General features: G+C 49.5%; 1 protein-coding gene across 1 annotated transcript; it reads right to left on the reverse strand.

The window, feature by feature from the left end:
• Positions 1-921: 921 nt before the first annotated feature.
• LOC124690482 (monosaccharide-sensing protein 2-like) lies at positions 922-3120 on the reverse strand. The gene has a single exon (XM_047223868.1). It carries the CDS (start codon positions 3118-3120, stop codon positions 922-924), a length of 2199 nt encoding a protein of 732 aa, XP_047079824.1.
• Positions 3121-10526: the final 7406 nt, after the last annotated feature.

The following is a 10526-nucleotide window of genomic DNA, read 5'->3' on the forward strand; positions in this document are numbered from 1 at the left end:
TTCCAATTGCGAGTAATTTTGAGAGTAGATTATTTAGTTCTGGTGTGGACCTGAGGACTGTCACTAGCAGATTTAAATTTTCATTAAAAAAATTGCTATGAAGATTTTGTGGATTTTTTTAGATTTACTGAATTTGATATACACTGATATTAGGTTATTTCTTCACTCGTTTTTCACTTTGGCAGGGACATCTGATGAATCAGTATTATAGAGTCATGCTTCCATTCAGTGCACTTGTTGTTTGGGAGCAGTTGAACTTAATATCTTTCGTCATAGCTGTCGATTTACAGGGGTAGCAACTAGCAAGCAGGATTACCTGCAACAAAATCAATCATGGTTGATTGCTCTAAGGTTCGTGATATTGTAACTTTGGAGAAGCAAGGTTCTGAAGAACACTGAATTTTCTGCTTCCATGATTCATTCTTATTAATTAGCACCTATATAGTACTCAACCTTAGCATATCATAAAAACACGTATCTTATGTTGTTACGCTTTAAATTGAGTATGAGTGCACATTGAAAACAACCATTGCAATATCCGTAGAATTATGCAAAAGAAGGTGGTGAATTTTCCAACTACATTTGCAATTGTGTTTCTTTTTTTGCAATTCATTCTTCTTGGTCTCTATGTTTACTTACCCCACTCCAAGTTAAGGTCTTTTCGTAAATCCCTTTCACCCAACTTTTTCTCCCTCTTCACCAATGTATGCTCTCGGTTCTCCCTTGAGTACATGTTTGTGTACTTAATTGTTCTTTTTTTTTTCTAGGAATATTAGTGAGTGTGGAAGACGTTCTCCATGTAGACAAATACCTCGTATATATCATATATAATATTCAATAACACAAAACTGCATTTGCACACAAACAAATTAAAACAAATGTTATTGTCAATCCAATTCCGCATATATTCCTCTTGACGGTTCAGTCGTCGTCGATCTTGGGGAGGCCCTTGGCTCCGACGTTGAAGAACTCGGTGATGACCTCGAGCGGCAACCCCTTGGTCTCCGGCACCCTGAGGGCGACGAAGACGAGCGCGATGCAGCACACGACGGCGTAGATGGAGAAGACGCCGGCGAGGCCGACGGAGTTGAGCATGACCGGGAGGCTGTACGTGACGATGATGTCGCAGAGCCAGAACGTGAGCGAGCAGATGGCGATGCAGAGGCCGCGCACCCTGGTCGGGAAGATCTCGGAGCAGAGGATGTTGGGGATGGGGCCGAAGCCCATGACGAAGGTGCAGAAGTAGACGATGACAGAGCCGGTGGATATGGCGGCGTGCGCGGTGGTGGCCATGGGCACGATGTCCGCCGCCACGAGCGCGACGAGGGAGGCGATGAGCACCGGGATGGTCCAGAGGAGGAGGCTGCGGCGGCCGGAGACGTCCATGAGCCGCATGGCTACGACGATGGTGGGCAGCATGAGGAGCGTGGTGAGGCCGGAGATGAGGATGGAGGTGGAGTCGGAGCTGAGGCCGAGGCCCTCGAGGAGCACGCTCACACCGGCCTGGTCCAGGATCTGCGGCGTGTAGTAGAGCACGCCGTTGATGCCAGAGAACTGCTGCAGGATCTGCAGCGTCACGCCGCAGAACAGCGCGTGGCGGACGCCCGGCTCCAGCAGCTCCCGCCACAGTGCTCCAGGCTTCGCCGCCGTTGTCGCGGGGTGCACCAGCGCTGGGCCCATGATCGGATGCTCGTGTTGGAGGTTTTCTTCGTTGGTGGTGGTGGTGGTGGTGGTGTAGAGCGCCGACTTGCTGACAAGCGCCGCCGCGTGCACGTTGTGGCCGTCGGTGGCAGCGCCCTCCTCGTGCAGGTACATCCGCTGCACAGTGGTCTGCTTCGTCCCGTCCGGCCCGGCTTCGCCCTCCGTCCACTTCCACGCCAGCTGCCACCCGCCACCGATGCCCATCGTGCTCGCCATCCCTTCTCCGCCGGTCAGGCTGCTCTGTCGCCGCATGTCCAGAAGCGGCGCGCGAAGGCCTCCGTCCGCCGATGCCTTACCATCATTGTCATGTTCGTCGTCGTCGTCGTCGCTGCTGTGCGCTGCGTTCTCCTCGTCCCAGTCCAGGGGGTGGTCTCCGAGCACGCTGCCGAAGTTGGTGAAGAGCGTGGTGCCGGTGACGCCGCCGTCGGCATTAGGTGGGACCCTGTTCATCTCGTGGAGGCCGCCGAGAAGGGCGACGACGGGGTCCTGGAGGTTGTCGAGCATGCTGCCCATCCGCGAGAGCCCCATGGCGCTGCCTAGCAAGCTGCCCTGCCTCGACTGCCTAGCGCTGCCGAGCATGCTGCCCTGCCCGCCGAGCGGCACCGGCTGCGCCACCCACGACATCCCGCGCTCCGGTCCAAACAGCGTGACACCGCCTGACTTGCCGCCCAACTCATCATCGTCGCCGTCGACAGGCGCCGGGCCGACGATGTACTCCTCGATGGCGGTGACGCCGCCGGAGCCGAGCCCCTCGGCGAGGAGCGCCATCTCGCCCTCCACATCATCCCGGTTCCTGAGCATCTGCAGCACGACCCTGGCCTCCCTCATCCTACCCTTGCTGACCAGCCAGCGCGGCGACTCCGGCAGGTACAAGACCGCGACGGCGATGTAGAGCAGAGAAGGCAGGAAGAGGACGCCGAGCATGACGCGCCAGTCCGGGCTGGGCGCAAGCGTCATGGCGAACACCATGCAGTAGGACAGGAACATGCCCCCGGACCCGGTAAACTGCGGAAGCGTGTTGAGCGTCCCGCGGATCTCGGGCGGCGCCGTCTCGGAGATGTAGACGGGGACGAGCGTGACGGCGAGGCCAACGGCGAGGCCATCCACGAGGCGGGCAAGGAGGAGGACGTGCACGGTGGGGGACCAGAGCATGAGGAGGCCGGCGAGGGCGTAGAGCAGCGAGGAGGCGATCAGCATGGGGCGGCGCCCGATGGAGTCGGAGAGCGGGCCGGAGAAGGTGGTGACGACGGTGGCGCCGATGAGGGAGGTGGCCACCACAAGGCCCTCCAGCGCCGGGTGCGCCTCCAGGCCGAACTCGCGCTTGATGTAGAGCAGGGAGCCGGCGATGGTGGCGTTGTCCCACCCCTGCAGCATGTTGCCCATCGCCGCCGCCAGCGCCACCAGCGCCGCCCCCCTCATCTTGGATCGATCGGACGAGCTGGATCAATCGGGAATGGATGAATGAATAATGGATGGAGGCAGAGTGCAATGCGACTTACTCGATCTATATAATAAACTGTTGTATGAGCTAGATCGATCGAGTTGGAAGTGACGAGGCGTGAAGTCGTCGTCGCCATGTCCATCCGTCCAGCCATGGATCCTCATCTTTCATTCGTCGTCGTTGTAGCAAGGTGCTTACCGACTACTTTCACTTAGGTGGCCGCCTGTCACCAGCATATATGCACAGCTCCTCTTTAAAATTCCAGACGAAATTAAATTCCAAAACATTTTACCATCTGGATTTGAATAATGGATGGAGGCATGTTGATTTTTCTAGCCTAAATTTCAGAAGGATGTGATCTTTGAAATAATCACACAGTGCAGACAAATCAAATCAAATCAAATCAAATCTTCGTGTTCGAATTGTTCATTATGAGGTTTATCATTGTCTCTTAGTTAGCTGTGTTTTTACAGTGATCTATTCGCTCTCATAAAAAATGTAAAAAGTAGTGCTCACCCTTATGTAAACTTCGTCCGTAATTTCCAAAAAAATGTATTTAACCAAGCCGTCTCTTTAATAGTTACGACCAAATGGTTAACATTTTTGTTTGATTATTAATTAGTTGTGACAATAGTAAGTAAGTGTGACAATACATTTACGATATCTTAATTCAAGTGTCGAGCAACTAACTAAGCTAGTGTATTATTATTTAATCTGTATTTATCTAAGGAAATAATTCAGGTTTTTAAAATCCTATAAAAATTACGGAGTACATTCATTTTTTTCAAAAGAATTGGCTCACCGGATCCCAAGGTAAAGCATCCTTTAGCTCCCGAGTTCAATGTATTGTGTCTCTCGAAAAAAGAATACAAGTACCTACAGATGTTACTATGTACGACTAATTTTCATCAATATACATGTTCATCCATGATCCACAAAAACATACAGATATGGGAGCAACATCGAGTTTATTTTTCGCTTTCTTAGAGCCACAAATTTCTGATTTTTGTGTACCCCAAAATATCGCACTCCCTACATCCAATGAAGAGCTAATAACACTAGAGGTACAAGAACTTGGGATGCGGGTGCATTTTGGTACAAAAACTTGCGAACTGTGGTGCGGCAGTGCAATAACTTGTAATACATGTGCAAATTAGTACAGATCGTCCTAAAACTGACACATCTTATTTGTGAAAACCCCCTTTATAATTTCCTCTCGCGTCGTGACCTTACCTCTTTTCCCCTTTGATCTGGTCATCGGTCCTCCATCAGCCCACCTAGCACGCACAACTTGAGCCTCGGTTGCGGGCAGTGCTAGTGGCGTACCTCACAGATCCAACCTCTCAATCTTTCATGTCTCTTTTTCGATTGCTTCCCGTCCTCGACTGTCGGGGCGCTGTACTGCTCTCCGCATTAGGTGACGCGGCGTGGGCGGCCATCCGGGCCTATCGTCCCCTCCTCGCCTCTAGTTCCGGCGGACTTCAGGCTGGTCCAACACTCGCGTCGTGCACGGCGAGACACCCACCAGAGTAGCAGGCTAGGCAGGTGGATGTAGGGTGTATCCTTGACGGCGCACTGGAGGAAAGGCAGGCGTCCAACAAGGCATAGCCCCGTTCGACCATGTCCGGCGTTGATCTCGGGACTGCGCCTTTGCCTGGATGTATCCGTGCAACACCATTCTTGCCATGATCCACTCCAGTAGGATCGCAACCGTTTGTCCCCAAAAATATCATCTCCTGCTCCGGATGTACAATTAAAACCAGTAAGATAGATGTACAATTCAGAGTTGGATGCCAGAATTTTACTCAAAGAAGAACGGCAATGCCAGATTCTGTGAGCGATCTGCATCGGGAGAACGGTAAACGTTTCGCTCCTCGCGTCGCCTCCTCCAGGCGACCGGGGAGGCGAAACCCTAACCCTAACCCGCGCCGCCGCCGCCCTCCTCCCCCTCCCGCCCCTGCCTCGCCGCCCCCAGAGACGCCGCCCGGGCTGTGCTCGCGATGCCGGTGAAAGGGGTGGCGGGAATCTGAGCTCTCGGCTCCCCCCGTGGTTGATAGATGGAGGATCTCCGCGCGGGGTTTGCCTTGACCGAGGCGGCGGCTGACGAGCTTTCCCTTCGCGAACGAGCTTGTCCGTTGGCTTCCCCGGTGGGGGCTTGGGATCTGAGGCGGCGGCCTCTGGTGGTGTGGCGGCGCGGGCTCTGCGGCGAGCGGCGTGCGCGATGCGGGTCCTCCTCTTCGGCTGTGTGGACGACGGGGAGGTGGAGGGTGCTGGCCGTGGTGCGAGGGCCGCAGCGTCGGTGCCCCGGACCAGATCGGAAGGATGGCGCCTCCCTCTTCACTTGGCGCGCCCCACCCTCCCGGCGTCGAGCTCCGACGGTTTTTGGTTGGCGGAGCTGGTGCCGGGCTGGGTGCTGGAGCTGGTGCGGATTCCGGGAGAAATCCATTGTTGGCTGTGTCAGCCACGACGGTGGCGACGCCCGCAGGCGCCGTGTTTTTCCTGGAGCGCGGTCAAGGTATCTTGCCCCCCCCCCCTCCTTTCCCCTTCCTGATACCGGGAGAAATCCGAAATCATTTGGATTGGGTGGCAGCGACGCCCCGTGCGCCGTCACTTTCCTGAAGGTGTCGCCTTGGATCAGTTGGGGTTGTGGGTTGGCGTTGTTTCCCTGGTGGTTGGCGCCGTGGCTGTGGTATGGGCGGCGGTGGTGCTGCTGTGCTCAAGGGTCTAGCTCCCACAATCCTTTTGGATGCTCGCTGGTTCGTGCTCTGCACTCGCTCGGGTGCGAGGTTGCGGGACAACAGGAGCACGATGCTTCTCTCTTGTAGGTGCTGCACTGTGGCTCGGCTGTGTCCTTCCTCGTCTCCTTCAGAGCTCCTTCTCTTCAGCGTCCTCGCCCTGCAGCTTCGTCTCTTCGTGTCAGGTGCCGCGGCCAGCAGCAAGGCTTCTCGTGGTGTGCTCAACGCAGCGCTCGGGTGGGCTCTAGTGTTGGCTCAGTTTTGCAGTCTGGTTCATGTCCCTTCTCTGCTCTGGGTGAGTGTGTCTCCATGGGCGGCGGAACGGCGCCCTTCGAGCCAGGGCGAGGGGGCAGGGGTCCCTCTCCGTCCATGGAAGAGAATGTACAGGCGACGACTTGCCATCTTGCTCTAGCCGTGAATCCTCCCAAGCAAAGCAGATGATCCCATCCCAAGTTTCACCTTTCCTGCTCCCTGGTACTTCGATCGCGTTGGAAGGGCTCTTCGGGCTTCAGCTAGTTTCTGGCGTACCTTATGTTTGCTGTTGTCGGTGTGAGTTGTAAGCTGTTCTTCAGCATCTTTGTAACCATGGCCATGTGGCTTTATTAATTTAAAGCTGGGCACTTTGTGCCTTCTGTTTAAAAAAGATTATGTGAGCTTGCTCGTCCACTCTATGCACCAGATTCCTGCACATGTTCCTCACGCCTTGCAGCCTTGCAGCTTTCAGGTCGAGCCACTTGAGAAGCCATAGATGGTCACCCAAGCTAGAGGTGGCAGCCGACGCGGTGTCGTGCCATGTATTGGTGTATCTACTGTGTGTTCCTCTACGAGCTCATCCACGGGCGCACCCCATTGGCTGGCGCCACGCTCCACAACATCGTCTGCGCAACGCTCCGCAATATCGTACGCGCAACGCTTGCCTTCCCCGTCTCATGCGGCTTCCAAGGTGGCGAAGACGCGGCGGCGGCATGGAACCTCATCGTGCGCCTGCTCGCCTGGGACCGGGGGACCCCGCTTCCCATTTCTTCAGAGACCTCAACTCCGCACTCCTCTACTCGTCGCGCCAGCCTGCAGACGTCTCTACGCGACGTTGAAGCGGTCGCAGCCCTTCTCCGTCCTGGTTGCTCGCATCGTCAGATGTCTGAGCGTTTTACGCCGGCTTGGACTCGTCATTCCCGACCGAGATCGTTGGCCTGTGCGAGGGTATCTACTGCACCCGAGTGAAGACGCGCGCGGACAACGCTAGATGATCACCGACGGCCGATCCAGTCGGCCATGGCGGTTGCGACCACGAGGGCAGCACGTCTGTGGATTTGGGAAAAAGAGATAAGGATCACAAATGCGAGAGAAAAATATATAAGGAGGTTTTCACAAAGAAATGATGCCACGTGTCAGTGCCTAGACGTTTTTGTACTGATTTGCACCTATGTTACAAGTTGTTGGACTGCCGCACCACAGTTAGCAAGTTTATGTACCAAAATGCACCTGCCTGACAAGTTTTTGTACCTCCAGTGTTATTAATTAGTTCTAGCTCTCCAATGAAAGTCGTTTGAGATTTATCAAAATGTAGATGTATCTAGACACTATTTAGTATGTAGTTTTAATAAAACTTTGCAGGCATGTACAACAAAGTATGCATCCATGGTTCAAATAGTTTCTGTTGAAACTTACGAATGTCATTTTCGATTTCCAAAACTGGCGCGCTATTTATGAAGTTGTTGCTGTTGAAACCACAAGGTCGACCTTTGTCGCACTTGTGTGTTGGGAAACATTGGGATACGGCTGACAAGTCGTCTTTTCCTTCGTAGTAATCACAGTTGTTGCCTCTTCCCAAACTTCTAAACAAGACAATAATATGGTACTAGTGCATTGCAATCGTCAGCATGCATGCCCTTCGAAATTTTCCAACCTGTTAGACTTGGATATAAATATAGAGTTCTCTGGTGTGCAATCAATCAAACTCCCACAATAAGATCCAGCACTCCTTTTTCCATAAATAAATAAATGATATCATATGTCCTCCTTTTTCCACGACTTGAGATGGCCAATCCACCATTATCCAGCATTTTTATTGCTGTCCATCGTTTGCATATTTCCTTCTACTACCATATAAGCAGCTCTAAATACCCTGACAGTAGTGACGAGATCTTTGAAACTATCCGAAACATGGAAATGAAATGAAATTTGAACCAAGAAACATATGACTCGACGATGACTCATACCTAGATATGACCAAGAAATATTCAATATATTAGATATATTGAATTTACTTGTTCTTTGTTGTTCAAAAAACTACGAGGCCTTCTTTTTTGCCTTTAAATTTTCTTCGCTTGAAAATAAAACTTCATCATCTAGTGAACTTACCTGTGTGTGATGTGGAGCCAATATCTATACAGTGCTTAGCTGGGGAAATCAAAAGCTGCTATTGATACAATGTCTTGGAGCTCAACCATTCTAGCTTCTCGATGGCTTGTGGCTGCCCTGTCAATGCTTCATCAGCCCAAAAGGCCGCTCTTTGGAGCCTATTGACCAAAATTGGTGCTACGTTGACTTGTTTTCTTCCTCCCGGCATTGGGGCCATATGGGAGGCAGCATGTCTTCTTCGGTACATTTCACAGGCCATACCTTCGCGGGAACCAACATATTATGCAGTGCTATTTATAGAAATACAGTATAGCCTAGACGTGGATCTCATTGGCAATTCTTTCTTTTCTCAAAATGAAAATAGTACTACTTTTATTGATTGCAATAAAGGAAAAGTTACTTTCAATGTCGATGACAAGGAGCATACCGTTTATTTTCCCAAAAGGATTGATAAAGTATGTGGAGTTAATACAATTTTTAATGTGAGAACTATCAAAGTGGGAACTATTGATTGTCCTATATATGGGCCTAAGCAAGGATATCAAAGTATTATGATTGGATCCATATCAATTCAATACAAGGTAACATGATTGATTTGAGGTTTATTTCTTCTTATGTTATGTAAAATTTATTTGGTGGCAAGACTTGATCAACCTTGTTAACAAATTTATTTTATATACATAGAGGAACTAAACAACATTTCTTTCTTCCTCCACTTGTTCTACTTGTTGTAGCACTATTTGTTTTGCAAGATGCTTAGGTTGTTTAGAAGTTTGAACCAAGTGCCACTTCATGGGCACCATGGGATTGAACTCCACTTAGGCTAAAAGCCTAAGCCTGGGGGGGAGGTATACCGGCATCACTCATTCATTGCATATTATAGTTGCTGGATACTTGTACATACTTGTTTAGCTTCTTAAAGTGGTTTTCTAATAAGAGGGAGATGATATTTGGGGAAGCGCTGATTGAAAACAGATTCTGGACTGATACCAAAAAATTCTCAAAAACAGCCAAAACGTTATTTTGCGAAGCCAATTTTTGTGCATGTTCCCCAGGTTGTTATCTAACTTTCATTAGTTGAACACTTTTCGAGCTGAGCAGCGGAAGAATTTCTTAAAAATCGATTACTGTACTGCTGTCAAGTTTGACGAATTTCTGCTGCTTTGTGTTTATGTGACTCTTTTAGTTTTCATTCTCTTGTTTTTGCTTTGTTTCTTTCCTAAAACACAAAAAGACCAAAAATATTTCTGTTGTTTCTCTTTACCACTTGTTTATTTTGGTTTCTTGCTTTTATTTTACTTTGTTTGCTATCGTTGGTTTGCTATAAGAAAATCCAAAAAGATTTTGCTTTGTTTGCTTGTTTCCTTTCGTTCTTGTTTTCAATTCGAAAACACCAAAAATATTTGATGTTCTTCTTTGGTTTTGTAAAGTTAATTATGAGTTCAATGGTCTTCGGTGGCTGGGGCGTGGCTTTCATTCCATATTATTCAAGCTACACAAGTGAAAAGCAATGATGACGATCTACGACAATTCGACTGTGGTGAGAGGCTGGTATGAACTCTATTTGTTTTCATTTGTGTACATATACTCATCCATGTGAGCATGCTTAGTTGGTTCATGTGAGGTATATGTCATTTAAGAAAGTCTAGTAGTTCATGATCTCTCATGCTTAGCTCCAATTTATTAATATGAGTAGCATATCATAAATATTTGCTTGCATTGCTTTACTCATAGATAGGTATGACATTGTGGTATCCTCCTCTGAATAATTCACTTGAATCAACTTGGCACATGCTCACACATGCATATGACTGAACAAAAGTCAATTAAGCCTCGATGATTTACTTTACCTCAGAGTTCTTGTATCACTTTTATGCCTCCGTTAATTTATTTTGTCGCAAGCATGATTATGACAGTTACTGCTCTCTTGATTGTCGATTCCCAGTCTATTGCTAGCCTTCACTTGTACTGAGGAGGAACGCTGCTCGTGCTTCCAAACCCCTGAAAACCAAGTTATTCCAGAGTGTCCACCATAAATACCTATGCATGGCATTTCAAACCATTCCAAGTAAATTCTCATGTGCTACCTTTAAACCTTCAAAATGCTTCTCAATTTGTGTCGATGTTTTATAGCTCATGAGGAAGTATGTGGTGTTTATCTTTCAATCTTGTCATTTACTCCTGACAGATTTTCATAATGGACTAGTGGCACATCCGCTTATCCAATAATTTTGCAAAAAGAGGTGGCAACGGGGTTCCCAGCCCCAATTAATCAACTTTCATTAATA

This window comes from Lolium rigidum, chromosome 2, assembly GCF_022539505.1.
Source record: "Lolium rigidum isolate FL_2022 chromosome 2, APGP_CSIRO_Lrig_0.1, whole genome shotgun sequence".
Taxonomy (NCBI): domain Eukaryota; kingdom Viridiplantae; phylum Streptophyta; class Magnoliopsida; order Poales; family Poaceae; genus Lolium; species Lolium rigidum.